The 24,148-nt window shown below is 35.8% G+C and overlaps 1 protein-coding gene and 1 pseudogene across 1 annotated transcript; both read left to right on the forward strand.

The window, feature by feature from the left end:
• The first annotated feature begins 5,133 nt into the window (after positions 1 to 5,133).
• Positions 5,134 to 6,069, forward strand: LOC105884094 (olfactory receptor 4C15-like). Its single transcript, XM_020286871.2, has one exon. The coding sequence runs from the start codon at positions 5,134 to 5,136 to the stop codon at positions 6,067 to 6,069; it is 936 nt and encodes a 311-aa protein (XP_020142460.2).
• Positions 6,070 to 21,794: 15,725 nt separating this feature from the next.
• Positions 21,795 to 22,728, forward strand: LOC105884158 (olfactory receptor 4C15-like; annotated as a pseudogene).
• Positions 22,729 to 24,148: the final 1,420 nt, after the last annotated feature.

A 24,148-nucleotide genomic window follows, 5' to 3' on the forward strand; every position in this document is an offset into this window, starting at 1 on the left:
GCACCACATGTACTCAATCAGAATATTAATATTAACAGATTAACACCGTTAATATTATTTGTCCACCGTTAAGTGGACAAATAAGAATAACATTTATCGAGTGTCGGCAGGTGGGTTGGGGGAGCAGGGGATGGGTATAACAAACTTAATAAGTGAGATGTGCAACGTTTGGAGGATGGTCACACTTGAAGCTCTGCCTCGAGGGGTGGAGGGAGAGTATGGGCAATATACATAACCTTAATATTTGTACCCCCATAATATGCTGAAATTTAAGAAAAGCACTGATTGTTACCATAGTCCCAAAATAATGTACACTGTCCTTATGGGGTCTTACTGTATTATCCTAGATCTCAATTCTTTTATTTAGTAAGCACAGTAGCCCTAATTCTGCAGAGACACTACATTCCATCCCAGTATACACAGTGTCCTATTCCTGAAAATGAAGGAAAATGAAAGCATCTTCATATAGAAACCCAGGAGAACTTAAAAAAGTAAAAAGAAAAAAAACTGCGCAATTCATCAGAGACATTACAATTCCCGAAACACTTGAACAAGTCAATCCAAATAAAATTGTGTTTGGAAAATCATACTCCTGAGAAATTTCTAACCCTGTGGGAAGCTCAGAAGCAATTCCACAGGCTCCTGACCTCTCAGGGAAATGTCTTTAAATTGCAATGGGAAACAAACGATGGGAATTTTGTTTATTTATTTTTCCCTAAACCATGTAGAAGATGGAACTTGGTAAGCAGTGGGGAACATTCTCTACCTATTCCACCAGACATGCTCTTCCTGTCTCTCTTAGGTGTAGAGGGAGGTTTGGAAACAACCTTCATGTCCTGGCCAGCCCCTGAATGCACTTTTCTCCAAGGAAATGGGAGATAACCATCATCAGAATTTTCAATGAACTTGTAAAAGGTGAGAATTATAATTCACATTTTTGCATCTTCTGAGAGGATTTAAAATTGTGAAGTAGTGCTTCAAATTGTGGGTGTTGTGGTCATGCTATAAAGTTTAATACAATCCATGAGCCTATCACTAAAAAACTGTGCAAACTTGGGCTAATAACCTTTCTGGCTCTTAGACGTCTCATAGTTAAGGAGGATACTAACATTACCAAGCTCATAGGATATAAAACAAATGAAATAATACATGTGGAGTCTACAGAACAGCACTGTGTGCATAATGTGTCCAATAAACAGCAGCTGTTAGAATGCAAGTTCCTTTTTTCGTTATGGGGGATGATGGTAGGAGCTCCTAATGACTTCAGGTCTAATGAAATTAGACCTACCTTTAGCCTTTCATATTCAAGTTCAATCTGAATAACTTAGAAATCTAACAAGTACATATTTTTGTCCATGTTCACCATAGCATTTTATTCATTCTTTCTAAAACATTCTCATTTATCATTTATCCTCTGTTGCTCTCCCCATCTTGATGTTTTTTTAGATTAAAAAGCAGAATTTTCTGACGATGTTTAAAGATCACTGATGTAATGTGGTAAATTCAAGTGCTGCCATTTACAGAGTTATTGATACAGAATGCAGCAGAGCGGTCTCCAGTTCCATACAGGTTATTAAAAAATATTAGTTCACTATTTTTTAATGGCTGGAGAGTACTGAATAGTATAGGTATACCACATTTTATTAATCCACTCATGTATTAGTGTGCATTTGTTTTTCCACCTCTTTAACATTGTGATTTGTGCTGTTATAAACATTCAAGTGCAAGTATCCTGTACCCAAAACATTTATACCCCCCTCCCGTATTACTCTGAAATATGAAAAAAAAATGAATACAGCATTTCCTCTTTACACAATGATATTCTAACAAATAGCACTGGGAAGGACATTAAAGGTAAGAAGAAATCATGTGTTTCATAATAGAGTGGAGTGTTCTTATTTTAAATATTTACACTTTATTTTCCCTATGCACCATGTGATATTAATTTGTAATAGCTTCATTTAGATAAACTTCTTCCTATCATTGAATATTGCAGATGTTCCTCAAGCTTCACTATCATAAAAGACATGGCACAATCTTCCATTACAAAACTTCCTCATCTCATTTCACCTTCAGAATAAATTTTTAGACTTTGGTATAAAAAACACAAACATGTAGATGATTCTGAAATTATTTGCTAATATTATTTCAAAAGGATTACACAGATGAAGCAGTTCCATTGCAATTTTAGAATGCATATAATTGAAAAATAGCAGGGAAATGCTGCTTAAATAAATGCCGACATCAATATTGGATTTCTACTTTGCAAAACACATTAAGAATAACAGTCTGTTTTATTTTAATGGGTCAAGCAGCTTGAACAAACATGACTCTATATTTTACTGTACAGGAGGCTGAGGCATGGTGGTTTGTTCAATGACACCTGGCTAGTGTATAATGATGTTGGGATTGCTAGTGCTTTACTAGCACAACTTGAGCAATTTCTTTTATATTTAATTAGCTTTTTCATGAGAGTAATTTCAGATTAAGAAGAGAAGTTCCTAAGATACCTTGGAGAGTTCCTGTGTATGACTCTCTTACTTTCCCTTACTACTATCATCTTATATTACCATGTTTATGTTTGTCAAGGCTGTTAAACGAACATTGATATATTACTGTTAACTAAACATCATACTTTATTCACATTGCACTAATTCATCAATTTGTGTCGTTTTCTGTTCCAGTATTCAATCTGGGACAACATAGTGCCTTTTGGACAAATACCTGGTAAGCAATTTAAAATCATAAATCTTGTGAATATAAACCATGAGGAAACTATACTCCATTTTCAAAATTTTAACACTAACTTAAAATATCCTTTTCATTTGAGAAAAAGAAAGGTTTGTCCATATCCAATGAATATTTTAATTCTAAAATGGTCTTAGAAAAGTCTGGATAAAGAAAATGCCGAGATTAATAATTATGTAATTTTTGATTACTAATGAGCCTGTATTTCTTTCCACCACACATCCAATTAAGGTTATCTTGGGTTTTCTTAAATTTTTAATTTCAGCATATTACAAGGGTACAGATGTTTAGGTTGCATATATTGCCTTTGCCCCACCTGAGTTAGAGCATCAAGCATGTCCACCCCCAGATTATGTGCACTGCACCCATCAGGATTTGTACAGTGAAGCTACATGAAATACAAGTGGATGTTAGTGGGTCTGAGAGCCACATCAATTTATTCAGGAATTACTAAGGATGTTTAAATGTGCTGTACGTATTAAAAATATGAAATTGACCAAACATCATATATTATATTTGTAACTTAAGAAAGGATCAGGGAACCCAGGTTGGTCATGGTAAAGTAGGAATTAAGGCTGAAGATGTTTTAACTTCTGTTCTTTGTCAGTCACTCTAGGAGCTTGTTCTCACCACTCATCATGACCTTCCCTGCCTGGTACTACATCAATGTTTTTGAGCGTGTTGCCTTATCTGATTCTCTCAAGAACTCTATCAATAGACATTCTTCCTATTCCCAATTAGAGAAGTGGCAGTTGAGGTTTTGATACTTGGAAGAATTTTCAGTTACATGTTCCACCCCAGTAGAAGAACCTGGATTTTAACCCAGGTCTCTATGAGTGTTTTGTTCACTTATTTTTGACAAACACATATATGTATACATGTATACATGTATAAATGTTAACACACACAGACATATATAAGTGCTACTGACTGATCTATTTCAGTCATGCATATAGATGATAATACAATCATCCTCTGATGCTGTGTCTACCTGTGGGAAATGAAGTCAATGGCTGGAAAATGGGCTGGATGACTCATTCCAAAGCTTTCTGAATATAAGGCGGATGGCTTTGTAACTGAGTTACTAGTAACTACAATTGATAAGGACATGTTATGTTAAGAAACATTTCACATTTCCAAATTTGACCCACAATATGATGCAATGAGATGAGCAGGAAGCTATTAATATATACACACCTCTCTGCTTTACAATAATATCAAATAAATTTGAAACATGTGTATCCTTAGTAGTTATATCTGATCAGACCAGACTACACTGTGTAAATAATCAGCAAATAATTAATAAATTCTCAAGACCCTCCCTTAAAGGCAACTTGTTTCTCTTCTTTGCCTATGTGAATATGCATATGTATGTGCTGGTAGAACAGTCACCCCTGCTCTGAAGTTGTTGCTGAAAAAGGAAAATCCCACTCCGCTCTCTGTTGATCCAGTGGTAACTGGGCCAGAAGTTCTGTGTTTAAACCCCAGATCAAGCATCTGTTGTTTTCTTTAACTTAGCCTCTTTAAGCATAAGTTTACCACCAATCAAACAGGGACAAGAGGATTATTACAGACTGTGTTCTAGGCAGTGGGTCCTGAGTCCCAACTTACTTCACTTTGTCACCATGATGACACTCTGATATAGGTCTTATTATTTTTATAAACGTCTCATTTTAAAATGCCAGATTAAAATTAAACTCAATTTTTACTGCATATTGTTTACTTATTAAGTTTAGAGCTAGGAATTTCTCACAGATCATTTTCTTTTATAAAGAATGAGTAAAATCATTACAAAACCCGGTACAGATCAGACTTTAAAAGACATAGTTGAGGAGTAGCCATGATTTTCAAGTCGCCCTAAACTGCATGTTATTACTCCTTCTATTTATAGATAAGGCAGTCTCCAGGTTAGGATGTCATGCTGGTCAACCCTGTTCCCATTCCATGCCAATGGCAGGCATCACTAATAAATTACAGTCCTCCTTTCCTCATAATTTGGCAGTGGCTTCAGAATGTGTCTCAACAAGTCACTTTAGGAAGTCACCAGGAAATGTTCAAAGCTGGAATTTCAGATGAAAACTATTTCTCTTTTCTAGTACATGTGGGTGTTTGCTTTCCCCCATATTAAAACTATGGCCTCTTTTAAGTCATTCAGTAATTTATATCCCACTGAATTCTGCTGGACCTTTCACTAGTACCTTCAACAATTTCTAATTCGGTGTCCTCAGTGACAACAGAAAAACTTACAGTAATTTTGTATATGAATACGCCAACTTATTGATGATTATAATACTATAAAGTGAACTAAAGCAAATTATTATTTGTCATAACTGCAGATGCTACATGCTGATCACTGCTGGAAGTGCGATCTTTTACTTGGAAAGCATGCAAAACCAAAGCTTTGTAACTGAGTTCATCCTCCTGGGGCTTTCACAAAATCCAAAGATTCAGAAAATATTATTTGTTGTGTTTTTGTTTGTCTATATTGCCACCATTGGGGGCAACACTCTAATTGTAGTAACCATCCTCCATAGCCCTGCCCTATTGGGGTCCCCCATGTACTTCTTCCTGGCATTCCTGTCCTTCTTAGATGCATGTTTCTCTTCCGTCTTCACTCCGAAGATGACCATGGACTCCCTCTATGAGAGGAAAACCATCTCCTTTGAAGGCTGCATGATGCAGCTTTTTGCTGTACATTTCTTAGCTGGGGCAGAGGTGATTGTCCTCACAGCCATGGCCTATGATCGGTATGTGGCCATTTGCAAACCTTTGCATTATTCTTCCATCATGAACCACAGGATCTGTGGCATTCTGATTGGGGTAGCCTGGGCAGGGGGCTTCTTGCATTCCATAATACAAATACTCTTTATTTTTCAGTTGCCCTTTTGTGGTCCCAATGTCATTGATCACTTCATGTGTGACTTGCATCCATTACTGGAGCTTGCCTGCACCAACACTCACATCTTTGGAATTTTTGTGGTGGCCAACAGTGGGTTTTTCTGCATCATTATCTTCTCTTTGTTGCTTGTCTCCTATGGTGTCATCTTGTTCTCTCTAAGAAATCATAGTTCTGAAGGGCAGAGAAAAGCTCTGTCTACCTGTGGATCTCACATTACTGTTGTGTTTTTGTTCTTTGTCCCATGCATTTATACATACTCACGACCTCCATCTACTTTCACCTCTGATAAAATGGTGGCCGTAGTGTACAACATCCTGACTCCCTTGTTCAATCCTCTGATTTATACTTTCAGGAATAAGGAGGTAAAAAGTGCCATGAGGAAATTATGGAAGAGATTGGTGGTGGTTTCTGATGGAAAATAAAATATTAAACTTTTCTTTATTAAAACAAGGTTAAGACTAAAAATGTCAAAGATATTCTTGGACAAAAAAATTTAAGGGATATACCTGTACAGAGAGAGGTAACATAATGTTATAACAAAAGTGTTAATGTGGGTCTGAAAATTATGTTTTTACCCTCTGATTCTCATCAACTCTTAGTTGGCAGCCCTGTATCACATATGTAAATTAAAATGTGTTGAATTTTATATTCACAAGAATCTAATAGTAAAAAAAAGAGAATGACAGATATTACATTCAGACTACTTGTCATTTACTTCATGCATTAAGAAACCATTTTGGAAGGAAGACAAGAATCTCTCCAAAATTACAGACAGACATTTACCCAAACTATGTCAACTGAAAGGAAGACTATGTTTGAAGCACTGATGTTCCTGTTTCTGAGGTTAAGAACAGCCAAGATTGAGGTAGAGCACAGACCAGAGCATTCATAGAACCTCAACTATAGGTGTTTCTGTTTCACATGTCTCAGTCATTTACTGTGGGTCCACTACCAACCACTATAGAAGTTGACTCACTTGGTGAATTTCTTGAGAAAAAACATGTTTGATCCAGTCATCCTTACAGATGAATTCCTCTTGGATCAGGCAAACACCCCCTACCAACCAGCTGTGGGAGAGGAAGAGGGAATAGATTGCACAAGGGAGTTAGCAGAGGTTATCTCTTATTGAAGCACAATCTAAGAGACCATGAAAGACCAGGCTACTAGAAAAATGGTACGAAAGCTGTAAATGTAGTGAGCTGACTTCCCCCTACAGAAGAATAGAAGTCAGAGGCACCAAAGAGCAAAAGGTGGATTTCAAAACAGAATTTCTTTTAATTTTATTTTGAGATTGAAATTTTCTATACTTTGTCTATCCAGCGAAAATAAATGTATTTGAATAATTATCCATGAAGAGATCATTCAAATGTAGGCACATCTTATAAGTCACTCCTTTAGTTAAGGTTTGTTAGTCTCAGCTCAGCTTTCCAAGTGGCTTCTGCAACAAAATAATTTGTAGTAAAACCTTTAAATTTCTCCTATTGAAAAAACTTTAATAAAATGCCTTTTAATTGAGTATCATATCAAAAGCAGTAAGTGATATGTTTCTTTTTCCTTTAATATTTCATGACAGTACCAAAGTAGAAGAGTGAATGATATTAGTTTTTTTTCTCAGAATAGAAATGGCAGAGTACAAGTAAGATTTCATTGATCTCATATGGACATATCCACGAGGGATTAAGATTAGTATCTAAAACATTCTGAGTAAATGTATGCACTGTGGCAGACCAACTGTACAACAAAGACGTGGATGTCCTGGAGCATTTTCCTCCATCCTTCCTCGGCTCATCCATCATCTGTCTGTCATCATACAAAGAGCAGATTCTTATTTTATTTTTCCCTTCACATAGAGGTTCTTATTGTTAAATTGTTCCTTTATCCCTAAGAACTAGCTAGAGATTGATGGCCTGGAATCATTAGCTCAATTAATTTAGAAATCTGTGAATTTAAGATTTGACATAGTATAAAATAAAACATTATTCTGGTGAAATTGTTTTGAATAACACAGATTGCATGCCTAATCCATGAAACACTGAAATTCAAACGGATTTTAATTATGACACTTCACAACTTCTCATTGTGGTCTCTGGTAATAATATACAATGAAAGAAAAAAATATAATAGGTAGCATATGAAAGTACAAATACTGGCCTGAGCAAAAGCAAGACCCCATCTCTAGTAAAAATAGAAAGAATGAATTTGGCCAAATAAAATATATATAAATCATGTCCCATGTATTTATTTTTGTTGCTGCTGTGATTGCTTTTGGGTTCTTCTTCATAAATTCTTTGCTTAAGCCAATGTCTAGGAGAATGTTTCCAACATTTTCCTCTAGAATTCTGATAGTTTCATACCTTAGGTTTAAGTCTGTTATCCAGCATGAGTTGATTTTTGTGAGAGGTGACAGGTGTGGGTCCTGCTTCAGTCTTCTACAAGTGGTTATCCATTTTTCCCAGCACCATTTATTGAAAAGGGATTCTTTTCCCCAATGTATGTTTTTGTCTGCTTTGTCAAAGATTATATAGCTATATGAGGATGGTTTTATATCAGGGTTCTCAGATCTGTCCCACTGGTAAATATTCCTATTTTTGTGCCAAAACCAAACTGATTTAATTACTACAGCTTTGTAGTATAGCTTGATATCTGGTATATTAATACCTCCCATTTTGTTTTATTGCCTAGAATTGCTTTTGATATGCAGGGATGTCTCAGGTTCCAAACAAAGCGCACAACTATTTTTTCCATATCTGTGAAGAATGATGTTGGGATTTTAATAGGTATTGCATTGAATCTGTAGATCAGTTTGGGTTGTATAGACATTTTAACAATGTTGAGTCTGCCGAACCAAGAGCATGGTATGGATTTCCATCTGTTTACATCCTCTGCTATTTCCTTCCTCAGTGTTTCATAGTTCTTTTATGTCCTTGGTTAAGTATATTCCTAGGTACTTTATTTTCATTGTTGCTATTACTAAAAAGCTTCTGCACAGCCAAAGAAATAGTCATGAAAGTAAACAGATGACCTAGAAGGTGGGAGAAAATATTCACATCCTACACATCTGAGGAGGGGCTGATAACTAGAATTTACTTAGAACTCAGGGAAATCACCAAGAAAAAATCAAACAACCCTATCAAAACGTGGGCAAAGGACATGAACAGAAAATTCTCAAAAGAAGACAGAATAATGGCTAACAAACATGTGAAAATATGTTCACCATCTCGAATCATCAGGGAAATGCAAATCAAAACCACAATGAGATATCACTTATTTCCAGTAGGAATGCCTTTATCAAAAAGTCCCAAAGCAATAGATGTTGGCATGGATGCGGAGAGATAGGAACACTCCTACACTGGTGGTGGGACTGCAAATTAGTTCAACCTCCATGGAAAGCAATATGGAGATACCTCAAAGCGACACAAGTACTACCATTCGATCCAACAATCCCATTACTGGGCATCTACCCCAAATATCAAATAACACTCTACAAAGATGACACCTGTGCTCAAATTTTTATAGCAGCACAATTCACAATTGCAAAGCTGAGGAAACAACCCAATACCCTACAATTCATGAGTGGATCAATAAAATGTGATATATGTATACCATGGAGTACTATTCAGCTCTAAGAAACAACGGTGGTTTAGCACATCTTGTATTTTCCTGGATAGAGCTGGAACCTATATTTCTCAGTGAAGTATCCTAAGAATGGAAAAACAGGCATCACATATACTCACCAGCAAACTAGTATAAACTAAGCAGCACCTAAATGGACACTTAAGAACTACACTAATTGGGTATTGGGCGGATGGGAGGGGAAAAGAGGGGCGGATATGTGCATACATAATGAGTGAAATGTGCAGTCTCTGTGGGATGGTCACACTTGAAGCTTAGACTTGTGGGGGGAGGGGAGGTGAGGACATTATATGCAACCTTTAAATTTGTACCCCCATAATATGCTGGAATAAAATATACACACACACACACACACACACACACACACACACACACATACACAGACATACATACATCTAGCCAGGGATGGCGGCACATGCCTGTAGTCCAAGCTACTCAGGAGGCTGAGGCAGAAGGATTGATTGAGCCCAGGAACTTGAGGTTGCAGTGAGCTTGACTGACACCACAGCACTCTAGCAGGAGCAACAGAGTAAGACTCTGTCCCCTATCCAAAAAAAGAAAAGAAAAGAAAAGTACTGATAAACATGTATATAACCTTTTTCTTTTGAACTAGGTTCATGAACATAAATTTGCAAAAGTCTCCCAACAACAGTTATTGCTTTTATTTCCTTTGTTGATTATATCTAGGCAGGTGAAAATTCATTCTAATAAGTTAAGTTGGGTCCATGATCTTCAGATTTTATTTTGAGTTTACAGGCAAATAAGCTTGGGAAACACAGAGGCAACATTTTAGATTTTACCCTGTGTGTTACACATATCCCTTCAGCTTATGTTCAATAGATAAAATTTAGTGACAGAGATATACCAGGATTCAAAGGTGAATAAGGTACACTGTACTTGCTTGTTCATGACAAGTACACATCTTTTATTGCACAGGAAGGAGAATGGATTTTATTGGACAATTATAAGTGCTGTCACAGGCACCCAACATCAGGAGTATCCACAGAAATATTTCTTCACTCAAAATAAATTAGATTTGATATTTATTGCAACTTATAATTGCCAAGTACTATTCTTGTAACAGGAAAAATATTCTATATTCACAGATAACAGTATAGTGGATTATAGTCTTCCAAAACATTCCATAGCCAGTCAAGAAATTTGTGATTTCCCCGAGTTTGAAGATATTGTATGAATTTTTCTCCAACTAGGGATTGCCAGATTTTTAAGAGAATGTTTAAGGTTATGTTTTGAACCTTTCCAGCACTATAACTTTCCTGTGTTCATAAAATATCTCATTTCCTCCACACACACACACATACCCCAAATCTCCTTTCATTTGATCCTCTGGATCTCAGGTCAATAATAAGCAGAATTCTCTACCATTCCAATGTCTTATGTGAACATTTCCTTTCTTTTATTGCTTTCCTGTTTCTCCTCTCCATGTTTCCACTTAAGTGAGGCATTTTCTTCTCCCATAGTTCTCATGCTGAAGGCCTACAGATGAGACTTTGTTCCGGTTGCTTCTTATTCCCTCTTCCAGCTTATTCCCCTGCTTCAGTTCGTGATTATTCCTAGATTCTAATCTCAATCTGACCATGCCAGATTCCACTTTTCCTTAGAAAAATCATGCACTTCTTCCAGGGTCATTTCCTGTTGTGCCTTAAAGGTGCCAACTCCTTCCTCACTGTCACTCAAAGTGGTTCTGCCATACTTCTTGGAGCTTTTGTCATCCACATAGATTACTGTTCCAATCTACTGGCTCCTAAATTGACCAATTAGCCCATCTCCTTCTAGGAATCTCATACTTTAATCTGCCTCAGTTGTTCACTTGATGGACATACCTTAGACCTTGTCATTACCATCATTTTAAAACGTTCTGTAACCTCAATCTCATACTCAATAATTTTCCAACAATATCCATTATTTCCAGCTTCCCTCTAACAATGCTTAACTCTAACAATTCTTTAACACCATGGTGACATACCAACCATTGTCCCTGTCAACTTTTTACATGACCCCAGACATACTCTTGCCTAAGAAAGTATGAAAAATAATTCTCTGTGTCTCAGTTATTCTTCCTCAAGATATGTGTGTGGCTTACCCCCTCACTTCCTTTGGTTGATTATTCAAATGTATCTTCTCAGTAATGCATGTTCTGATTACCGCACAGTATACGAAATCCCGACTAATATTCTGTGACTCCTATTCCAACATTTCTGTTTAAGTTTTCTAATTAATAATTATCATTACTTAGGATGTCATATAGTTTAGTTATTTATTTTATTATATTGTTTATATACCAGAAAATAATTTATGTAAGAGTAATGATTTTCTCTTTCTCAAAAACTTTACTGTGTGACCTTAACGTCAGCTGATTAATAAAAAAAAACAGCTTTACTGTTAAATCCTCAGCGAATAAAATAGTGTCTGGCTTATAGTAATTGGTCAATATATATGTGTTGAATTAATAAATGAATGATAATAAAAATGCATAAATGAGCTGCTTCTCCTCGACGCAGTGCACTAACTCATGGCCAAAAATACTCTTGCTGTGAACAACTAGAAATACCAGAAACAAGAGAGGAATCACCTGTCTGAGGTACAGGAGACCTGAGGTACTGAGAAAACCAAAGCTGAAAGTAATATTACTAGAGAGACCAGATCTTCAAGGAAGTGAGTTGAATTATGTGGCCACTTTTACCCTGGGAGCATGACTTATTCTTGGCATGGGCTGGAGCTGGAGAGTCGGGCCTTTGCACAGTTGGAGGATCCCTGCTGGAGGTGGGGTGGGGGAAGAGACACCAACAGAGTTTTTGGAGGAAATTTGGAGAGCCTGAATCAGGCAGTACTTTTCCTCCAATTTTAGGGGCTGTATAGGATTGTTATGGATTGAATTGAAAGTCCTCAAAATGTTGAAATCCAAACCCACAAGACCTGTGGGTCTTGTCAATGTGGCTTTATTTGAAAAAAAAAGAAAATTTTCAGGTGATCGAATTAAGATGAGGTTATCCAGGTAAACGCTAATTCAACATATCTGTGTCTTTATAAAGAGAAAAAAGAGAAAAACACGCACACAAGGAGAATGTCATGTGAAGAGGGAGGCAGAGAGATTGGGTGATTCATCTACAACCTAAAGTATTTCAATTTGCTGGTAAGTATATGTGGTGCTTGTTTTTCCATTCTTGAGCTACTTCAGTTAGTAGCATGGGTTCCAGCTCTATCCAGGAACATACAAGATGTGCTATATCACCATTGTTTCTTAGAGCCTAATAGTGCTCCATGGCATATAGCACTTACATGTTTTTTCCATTTCTGAGATGACTCATTTAGGATAATGAGCACAAAGAGGCATAAAGGATGTTGGAAACCAAGACAGGGATAGAGAGTGTCTAGGGAATAAGTGTTAAGAAAAAAATCACCTATTGGGTTTAGTAAACACTGACCTGGTGATAGGCACACTGAAAGCCCCGAAGTAAGCATTGTACATGGTATCCATTTAGAAAAAAAAAAAAAACATTTCTAGTGCCTTAGTATTTTGAAATTAAAAAACTCTTATCTGTAAACAGAGAAAACTTCAAAGTGAACTGAAACTTCAATTTTCAATTGACTCTTCCAAGTGAATGAAATAGGCAGAGATGGACCTTAGATAGAGGTACTAAGGAAAGGGGGATGGAGAATCACTCCAAGTATAGGAGAAGGACAAAAAAGGAGGTCTGAAAATCACTATTTCATGGATCCATGGGGAAAAAATGTCTCTAAGTAATCTTATAAGAGATCTGAGACAGCTCCTATAAAATCCTTTTGTGATTTATATGTTCAGGGGAGCCATTTTCAGTTCTCCCATCTCTGCATTCAGGTATGAAGCTTCTTTTTTATTCCTCCTCACTTCCCACTACCCCTCCCAGCCTCTGGTAACCATCATTCTAGTCTCTGTCCACAGGAGATCAATGGTTTTTAATATTCAGCCCCCACAAATGAGTGACAACATGTGAGATGTGACTATCTGTGCTTAATTTATTTCACTTAACATGATGTTTTCCAGTTCCACCCATGTTGCTGGAAATGGCAGTATTTCATTATTTTCTGTAGTACACAATATTACAGTGGATTTTTGTACCACAATTTTTTATCCACTCATCCACTGATGGACACTTAGGTTGATTTCATATCTTGGTTATTGTGACTAGTGCCACAATAAACATGGGAGTTCAGATATCTTTTCAATATACTGAATTCCCAGCCTTTGGATATATACACTGCTATGGGATTGCTGAGCCATGTGGTAGTTTTATTTTTAGGTTTTTGAGTAACTTCTTTACTGTTCTCCTTAGTGGTTACAGTAATGTACATTCGCTCTAACAGTGTAAAAGGGTTCCCTCTTCTCCACATCATTAGGAGACTTTGTTACTGATAGTCTTTTTGATAAGAAACTTTAACTAGTGTGAGATGATATCTGAATGCAGTTTTGATCTGCATTTCTCTGATGACTAATCATGCTGAGAATTTTTCTTATACTTCTTGGCATTTGTATGTCTTCTTTTGAGAAATTTCTATTCAGAGCTTTCTTATTTTAATCAGATTATTTGTTTTTTCCATTTGAGTTGTTGGAGCTCCTTATATATTCCAGATATTTTTCTCTACATATATGATTATATCATCTGCAAGCAAACATAATTTGAATCTTCCTTTCCCATTTGGATGCACTTCATGTATATCTGTCATCTGATTGCTCTAGCTAGAGCATCCAGTTCTATGTAACAGTGGTGAAAGTAGGCATCCTTGTCTTGTGTCAGATCTTAGAAAGGCTTATCAGTTTTCCCCATTTGGTATTATACTAGCTGTGGGTCTGTCATTGATGGCTTTTATCATGTTGAGGTAAGTTGCTTCTATGGAAGTTTTTGAAAGCTTTTATCCTGAAATAATGTTGAATTTTACTGGTTGCCTTTTCAACATCAATTTAAGTGATCATATGGTTCTCATCCTTCTTTCTGTTGATAAGATGTATCACAATGATTATTGTATGTTGAACCATCCTTGCATACGTAGGATGAATCCCACTTTATCATGAGGAATAATCTTCTTAATGTGTTATTAAATTTCGTTTGCTAGCATTTTGTTGAGTGTTTTTGCACCCAGGTTCATTAGAAATATTGACCTGATAATTTTCTTTTTATGTCTTGTCTTTGGTTTTGGTAACAGGGTTGTACAGAACTCATAGAATAAGTTTGGGAGGAGAGGATACCCTTCTGCTACTCAATATTTTTGAACACCTTGAGTAGGATTTCTATTAGTTCTTCATGGACTCCTTGGTAGAATTTAGCAGTGAAGCCCTAGGGGAAATGGGCATTTCTTTTGGTAGACGTTTTATTACTGCCTTTATCTTGTTACTTGTTATTGGTTTAGTCAGGTTTTGAATTTCTTTCTAGTGGACTCCTGGTAGGTTGTATGTGTCTATGAATTTATCCATTTGTGGTCACTTTTGTAATTCATTGTCATAGTGGCTCATAGTAGTCTCTAATGATCCTTTGGGTTTTTAGATTTTACAGTATTAGTTGTAATATCAACTGATAAGACAATTTGAAATCAGTAGGAAAGACTAGAGTATTGGGTAAATTTTGGAAAGGAAAATTGCTATCCCATATCTGCCATTTCTTCTCCTTGGCTGTGGCTCCCACTCTCTCTGTCCTTCTCTTTCTGATTTAAAAAATAAAATCTTTGCAAGGAAGCAAAAAGTGGTGAGATTTATAATTCCCAGGTTTTCATTTTCAGAGAGGATTTAAAATTGTGACACAATGTTTCAAAGTGTGGGTGTTGTGGTTTGGCTATAAAGTTTAATGCAATGCATGAGCCTATGACTTAAAACTGTGTACACTTTGGCTAGATATATATATATATCTTACCCTACGTTTCTTAACTGTGCAAATATAATGCTTCTTATATTATCTACCTTACTCCATCTTTATAATCATATTTTTATTTTATATGATTTTTATTTTTTATTTGAAATGATATTTAATCTTATTTTTATTTTATTCCATTCTGTTCCTCTAACAAAACAGATAATCAAGGATTAAGCAAGGCAGGAAATGGAATGAAGTAGAAGATGCTAACTGTGGCTTAGAGTGAGAATCAGAGTTTCAGAATGAGTTGGTCAAGTCTGTTGCTGATATTTACAAAATATCACTCGGACTAAGACTTTGGTCCATATAAGGTGATTCTTCTCTACCAGGACACACATATAAAATCTCAATGAAAAAAAATATAGCGCTTCTTTCTTAATTCCACTGACATTTTAACTGATGGTGCTTCTGGGCCATGAGTTTTCTGACAAATGACATCAGGTATGCATTTTTCTGTGAGGTGTGAATAAACATATCAGTAAACAGGATAAAATGATTAAAGAATAGATAAAGCAACAAATTGTTTGGTATCATACCTCTCTGAAGTTCAAGTTGCCCCTCAGGCTATAATCTCAATGGTATGCTTTCTTAGAATAACTGTACCTGCCCTAAATTCATTTCAAATCATATGAAAAGAGAAAATTCCTTTACTCTAAGAATTCTATTTTTAGGTTTAAAGACATGGAACATGAAGATCAGTTTGGAGAGTAAAAAATAACATTTTGATTAATCTATGAATCCTTACATACTTATACATAAAATGTTATCCTTTAATAAGCACTCATTGCTACCCTAGTCCCCAAACAATGTATGTTGTCCTTATGGATTGATGCTGTCTTGTCCCAGGACTCAGCTCTTTTGCTTAGTAAGTACATAGGAGTTTTCCCTAAATCTGAGATTTTATAGCAGCAGATAAAGTACTTTATTTCTGAACATGAAGGAAAATCAATGCATCTTCCAATAGAAACCAGAATTTGAAAAAATCAAAACAAAACAAAACTACCCTCTAATTGATCAGGAACATAAAAGTTTTGCAAAGACTTGAGCAAGTCAAAGCACATATAATAAAACTGTGTCTTGGAAAATCATACTGTTGGGAAATTTCCAAATCCTGGGGGAGTTGAGAAGCAATTGTATAGGTTCATGACCCCTCAGGGAAATTTCTTTAAATTCTGGTAGGAAACCAAGGAGGAAGCTATTTCTGCTTTATTTGTTTTTCCTGAGACTATGTTAAATACAACACTTAAGAATCCGTAGGAGACCTTCTCTATCTGTCTGCCAGAGATGCTCTTCCTGTCTCTCTTAGATGTACAAGGACAGATTGGAACCAACCTTCCTGTTTCGCCAGCCACCAAATGGACTTTTCTGCTAGACAATAGGAAATTACTATCACGAGAATTTGCAAGGAACAGAAAAGTGGTGAGATTTATAATTCCCAGGTTTTCATTTTCAGAGAGGATTTCAAATTATGACACAATGTTTCAAAGAAAGTGTGGGTGTTGTGATTTGGCTATAAAGTTTAATGCAATGCAGGAGCCTATGACTTAAAACTGTGTACACTTGGGCTAGTTACATAAACTTTCTGGCTCTTAGACTCCTGATACTTAATGAGGATAATATTAATTATATTACCAAGCAGAAAATATGTGGAAACAAATAAAATAATACATGTGGAGTACATAGAACTGCTTTTGATACATAAGTGTCCAATAAACAGCAGCTGTTAGAATGCAAATTGGTGTTTGTTTTTTTGGGAGAAACTATAGGTGCACCTGATTAATTCAAGTATAATGAAATTAGACCCCTCTTCAGCCTTTCATGTGCAAGTTAAATCCAAAAAACTTAGAAAACAAACAAGTGCATATTTTTGTCATTGTTTTCTAGTAGCATCTTATTTATTCTTTTGAAAATAGTCTTATTTATCATTTATGCTCTGATACTCTCCCCATCATAATGTTTTAGATTAAAAAGCATACTTTTTGCTTTTAAGCAAAAAATTTAAAGGCTAAATACTGAACATTGGCATAAATATGATAAATTCAAGGTTGGCTGTACCATATGCAGGGTTATTGATGTAGAATAAAACACTTACTATTTCCACAAGGACACCCTAAAAAATGGCACATGGAAGGACATTAAGGGTAAAAAAAGCTGCCTCACCTCACAGAATGGAGACTTCTGATTTTTTTTTTTTTTTTTTTTTTTTTTTGAGACAGAGTCTCACTCTGTTGCCCCAGCTAAAGTGCCATGGCGTCAGCCTAGCTCACAGCAACCTCAAACTCCTGGGGTCAAGCAATCCTTCTGCGTCATCCTCCTGGGTAGCTGGGACTACAGGCATGTGCCACCATGCCTTGGCTAATTTTTTCTGTATGTTTTTAGTTTTTCAGCTAGTCTCTTTCTACTTTAAATAGAGACTGGGTCCCACTCTTGTTCAAGCTAGTCTTGAACTCCTGACCTTGAGTGATCCTCCTGCTTCAGCCTCCCAGAGTGCTAGGATTACAGGCATGCATCACCATGCCTGGCTAATTTTTTCTATGTTTTTAGTTGTTCTATTAATTTCTTTTTATTTTTAGTAGAGACAAGGTCTCGCTCTTGCTCAGGTTGGTTGCAAACTGCTAACCTCGAATGATCTTGCCACCTTGGCCCCAGAGTGCTAGGATTACAGGACTGAGGCACCATGCCTGGCCAGAGTCTTTTGATTTTAACTACATCCACTTTATTTTCTTAAGCACATTTGATGTCACAAATAGCATTTGGTATCTGTCTCAGACTGTTCAGGAAAATTTAAATTGTTTTAGTGCTTATTGTCGTGGCTTTGACTCACCCTTAAAATAAGCTGAACTCTTTAGATGATAAAAAATATGGTATTATGGTTTTAAAATTGATGTTTAATTTTAAATATTCTAATAATAATAATATATACATTGGAAATAAAAAGTTACTATAATTTTTGTCATTTCTTGCAGATTATAAGATTATATTTAAAATATCTATACAAATGAGCAGAATAATTACAGTAATTAGAGTTTTTCTCACTCATAAATAAAAATGCTTCTCCTATGTGCTCATATTTTAGTGTTTAATATATATAGCACCATGGGTTATTAAATTCTGATAGCCTGATTTACATAAACTTCTTCCTATCATTGAATATTTTAGATATTTCTCGTTGTTCACTATTATAAATGACATGGAACCATCTAGCATTATACAACTTTCCCATTTCATTTTTCCTCAGAATAAATGTTTATTTACAATTGGGGTTACTACTATAAAAAACATACATATGTTCATAATTCTGAAATTATTTACTAATATATTTTCTAAAAGGATTACATGGATGAAGCAGTTTTATTGCAATTTTAGAATGGGTATAATTAAAAATTAGCATGATTTTAAAAACACATGTTATATTCCTAAAACAAATTCAATTTTCTATCTCTCTACCATAGGTAGATGTTTGAAATTAATGCTGACATCAATATTTGATTTCTACTTTGCAAAATACATTAATAATAACTGTTTATTTTACTTTCATGGGTCAGGCAGCTTGAACAAGTTTTAGTATTTCTTTTATAGCAGAGGCGGCTGAGGCATAGTGATTTGTTCAATGACACATGGCTAGTACACGATGAAGCTGGGATTGCTTTTGTTTTGCAATCACAGATTGGAAAATTTTTTCTTTTTAATGAACTTTTCATTTGGAATAATTTTAGATTAACAGGAAATTTACTAAGAGAATATAACACCTTTACACTACTGTTTCCTTTAGTCTTATCAACTTACATTACCACAGCTACATTTGTCAAGACTATTAAATGAACATTGACATATTACACTTAATGATATATCAGATTTTATTTATATTTCATTAATTTGTCTACTACTGTCCTTTTTCTGTTCTAGGATTGATCCTGGGATAACACATGGCATTTAGGGAAATTATCTTTCAAATGATTTAAAATCATAACTCTTGTGATCACAAACTGTGAGGACACTACAGTCTCCATTGTCAAAGTTTTAACACTAACTTTGGAAATGCCTTTGCCTGAAAGAAGAAGGGATGGGTTGGTTTATATATAAAGAATATTCTAATTCTAAAATAGTGTTGCTCTTAGAACACCCACGATAAAGGAAGTGGAGCGATTAAGAGTTGCAGAATTATCCAATTAATATTGATCCTTCTGTTCATTTGTACCCAATTAGGTTTTCTTTGTGCAATGAAGCTATCTGAACAGTAGTGGATGCTGGTGGGTCTGAGAGCCAGAGTCATTTATTCAGGAATTATGAAGGATGTTTAAAAGTGTTGTACATTTAAAAAATGTCACCTCTGTACTGAGAACGATCATAAAAAATGTTTTACACTTGAAAATTAATAACAGGGTTTGTTAAAATTATGTTTGTCATGGCAAAGCAGAAATTAGAAGTGAAGATGTTATCATTTCTTCTCTTTGTCAATGCCTCTGGGAGCTTGTTCTCAACACTCATCATGGCATTTTGGGCTTGTTAATGCATCCATGTTTTCGTGTGTGTTACCTTATCTGATTCCCACAAGAACCCTATCAATAGACATTCTTCTTGTACCCATTTACAGAAGTGGCAGCTAAGGCTTTGAAAATTTGAAGAATTTTCACTAACATGTTGCACTCCAATAGTAGATCCTGGATTTGAACCCAGGTCTACAAGAGTCTGGAGGTAATGGTCTTATTCATTTCACTTCTCTGACTTTCCTGCTTTGGTCCTAGGCTAAGCTGAGTACTGCTGGGTCATATATTGGTATCTTTTGCTTTGTAATAAGTGGGTATTGACTGATCCAAACCTTACAGAGTTTGCTTCAACTCTTGTTTTCTTGGCAACAACTTGTAACTGGACAGGGGGCTCATCATGCAGGCACCGGTTAGAATGATCCAGAGACATTACGGAAATTGCTGTTTTAAAGGACAGATATTACACAGCCATGTATTTGTTAGTTTTATTAACATTTGATTGTTTCTGTTAACTCTAAGTGGCATTCATAAGAATCAGCTTATTTGTAGCCACACAATAATTCCTGTGTTTTTATTGACTTATTTTTCAGCAAAAATATAAATGTTTACATATACAAATATTAACACATGCAGATTTACATATGTGCTATTTAACTGATACATTTCAGTTATGAATATAGATGAGGATCCAATCATCCTGTGAAGCTGTGTCTGCACGTGGAAAATAAAGTCAAACGTTGCATAATTAATTATCTGGATGACTCATTCCAAAACTTTCTGTGGGTGAGAAAGATGGCTTTTTAAGTGAGTTAATAGTAAGTAAAATTGATAAGGGAATTTTATCATAAGCAACATTTTCACATTATCAAAATTGACCCTCATTATATTCCTGGAAGATGAGCAGGTGAGCTATTAATATATACACACCTCACTGCATTGGATAATGTCAAATGCATTTTAAACATGTGTATCCTTAGTAGTTATACTGGATCAGACCTGACCACATTGTATAAATAACTGACAAATAATTAATAAAGCCTCAAGACTCTGTCTTACATGCAACTTGTTGTTGCTCTTCCTTGTCTATGTGATGGCCATCAATTTGTATCTGTAAGTGTTTGTAGAAAGGTCAACCCTACTCTGAAGTTCTTGTTGAAAACAATATCCCACTCCTCTCCCTGTTGATCCACTGGGCACTGGGGCCAGAGGTTCTGTGTTCAAACCCCACAAGCATCTACTGTTTGCTTGAACTTAGCCTCCTTAAGCATGAGTTTCCCACCAAACTAACAGGGACAATAGGACTATCACAGACTGTGTTCTAGGCAGTGGGTACTTAACCCCACCTATTTCACTTAGTGACCTTGACAACACTCTGATATAGGCATTATTATTTTTATAAACTTCTGTTCATGTTTAAAATGAAAGACTGAAGATAAATTCAACACTGAGAGCATACATTTTATGTATTAAGTTTACCGCTAGGAATTTTCCACCGATCATTCTCTTTTATGAAGAATATATTAATTAATTTAAAGGGGAAATAGAGTTTAGAGTTTCAAATAAATACTTGATGAGTAGCCATGATTTTGAAGGGGACTTTAAACTGCATGTTATTTCTTCTTCTATTTGTAGGTGAGGCAGTCTCCAGCTTAGGATGTCACGCTGCTCACCCCTGCTCCCATTCCATGCCAGTGGCAGACATCACTCACGAAATACAGACCTCTTTTTCTCATAACTCAGACACGGCTTCAGAATTATTCTCAACAATTCACTCCAGGAAGCCACCAGTAAATGATCAAACCTAGCACTGGAGATCCAAACTATTTCTCTTCTCCACCACATGTGGATGCTTTCTTTCCCCAATATTGAAACTATGGCTCTCTTAAGGCATTCAGTAATCTATCTCCACCTCAGTTCTGCCTGACCTTTCACTACTACCTTCAACAATTTCGAGTTTTGTGTTCTTAGTGACAACACCAGTCACTCAGATAATTTTGTATGTGGATGCTGCAACTTGTTGATGACTATAATACACAACTTGAACTGAAGAAAATTTTTCATCACCATGACTGCAGATTCTACGTGATCACCACTGTTGGAGATTTCACCTTTTCCTTGGAAATGATGCACAACCAAAGCTTTGTTACTGAATTTGTCCTCCTGGGGCTTTCACAGAATCCAAAGGTTCAGAAAATATTATTTGTTGTATTTTTGTTTGTCTACATTGCAATAATCGGGATAAACATGTTAATTGTAGTAAGCATCCTCAACAGCCGCGCACTACTGGGGTCCCCCATGTACTTCTTTTTGGCTTTCCTTTCCTTCCTGGATGCATGCTTCTCCTCCTTCGTCATGCCAAAGATGATCCTGAACTCCCTCTATCACAGGAAAACCATCTTTTGAAGGCTGCATGATCCAGCTTTTTGCTGATCACTTCTTCAGTGGGGCAGAGGTGATTGTCCTCACAGCCATGGCCTATGATCGGTATGTGGCCATTTGCAAGCCTTTGCATTACTCTTCCATCATGAACCGCAGGCTCTGTGGCATTCTTATTGGGGTAGCCTGGGCAGGGGGCTTCTTGCATTCCATTATACAAATACTCTTTACATTCAAATTGCCCTTCTGTGGTCCCAATGTCATTGATCACTTCTTGTGTGACTTGTATCCATTACTAGCACTGGCCTGTACTGACACTCACATCTTTGGCCTTTTTGTGGTCGTCAACAGTGGGTTTTTCTGCATCATAATCTTCTCTTTGTTGCTTATCTCCTATGGTGTCATCTTGTTCTCTCTAAGAAAGCATAGTTCTGAAGGGCGGAGAAAAGCTCTGTCTACCTGTGGATCTCACATTGCTGTTGTGGTTCTGTTCTTTGTCCCGTGCATATGTGTATATGTACGACCTCCATCTGCTTTATCCTCTGATAAAATGGTGGCAATATTTTACACCATCCTAGCTCCCTTGTTCAATCCTTTGATTTATACTTTCAGGAATAAGGAGGTAAAAAATGCCATGAGGAAAGTATGGAAGAGATTGGTGGTAGTTTCTGATGGAAAATAAAATATTAAATTTTTTTAATAAAATCAAGGTTAAGGGTAAAAAAGTCCAATTCTTATGGGATAAAATCTTTTTTGGCTGTATCTTGTATATCCTTGATGGGATAATTTTTATTATTTCTTTTATATTTTTATTTTTTATTGGTTTATTCAAGTTTTGTATATCTTTTTGGGTTTTTGTGTCTAGGAACTTATCCATTTTTTCTGTTTTCCAAATTATTGGAATATAGTTGCTCATAGTAGTCTGTAATGATCCTTTGGATTTCTGCAGTATCAGTTGCTCTTTCTTTTTCTTTTTTGTTTAAATAATTATTTATTTCAAAATATTATGTGGGTTCAAATGGCTTTTGTTAAATGAGTCATTTTTGCAATGCTTGAGTCCTGGCTATAGGTGTGCCTGTCACCCAAATAGTGTCCTAGCACAGATTAGGTTGTTTTTTTCCCCTTTCCTCCTCCCCTACCACCCGCCCCCGGCCCCCCAGGCTGCTTTCTAATGAGTTTTAGTTACGTCTGTGCACTTGAATGCTAGTCAGTTAGATCTTCCAATTTAATATTGAGTACATGTGCTGTTTGTTTTTCCATTCTTGCAAAACTTCACTTAGGAGAATGGTCCCCCATCAATTCATGAGTGAATTAATAAAATATAGTATATATGTACACCATGGAGTATTACTCAGCCATAAAAAGATGAATGAATATCTCCTTTTTCATCTCTTAATTTATTTATTTGGGTCTTCTCTCTTTGTTTTTTTGTTTGTTTGTTTTGGCTTTTTAGTCTGGCTAAAGAAGTATCTATTTTGTTTATCTTTTTAAAAACCCAGTTTTTTGTCTCATTGACTTTTTTTGTATTTTTTCTTTTGTTTTCATTTATTTCTGCTTTGATCTTTATTATTTCTTTCCCTATAAAATTTTGGGTTTGCTTTGCTCTTCTTTTTTTACTTCTTTGAGATGCATCATTAGTTTCTTTATTTGAAGCTTTTCTGCTTTTTTAATGTAGGCATTTATTGTTGTAAACTTTCCTCTCATTACTGCTGTGGCTGTATACCATATGTTGTGTTTTCCTTTCCTTTTGTTTTGAGAAATTTAAAAATTTTCTTCCTAATATCTTCATTTAGGCACTGATCATTAAGAACCATATTGGTTATTTCCATATGTTTGAGTATTTTGATTGTTCCTCTTCTTATTAATTTATAATTATAATCCATTGTGGTCAGAGAAGAATCTTGATCTGATGCCAAATTTTTTGAATTTTTTGAGGTTTGTCTTGTGTTCTAACATATGCTCTGTCCTTGAAAATGATCCATGAGCTGAGGAGAACAATGTGAATTCTGTAGCTGTTGGATGAAATGTTCTGTAAATGCATATAAGTCCATTTGGTCTATAGTGCAGATTAAGTCCATTGTTTTGTTTTTGATGTTCTCCCT

This window comes from Microcebus murinus, chromosome 4, assembly GCF_040939455.1.
Source record: "Microcebus murinus isolate Inina chromosome 4, M.murinus_Inina_mat1.0, whole genome shotgun sequence".
Taxonomy (NCBI): domain Eukaryota; kingdom Metazoa; phylum Chordata; class Mammalia; order Primates; family Cheirogaleidae; genus Microcebus; species Microcebus murinus.

Bases quoted from the DNA above. Each gene is read 5' to 3' on its own strand.
- LOC105884094 (XM_020286871.2), top strand. From the start codon at position 5,134: ATGCAAAACCAAAGCTTTGTAACTGAGTTCATCCTCCTGGGGCTTTCA.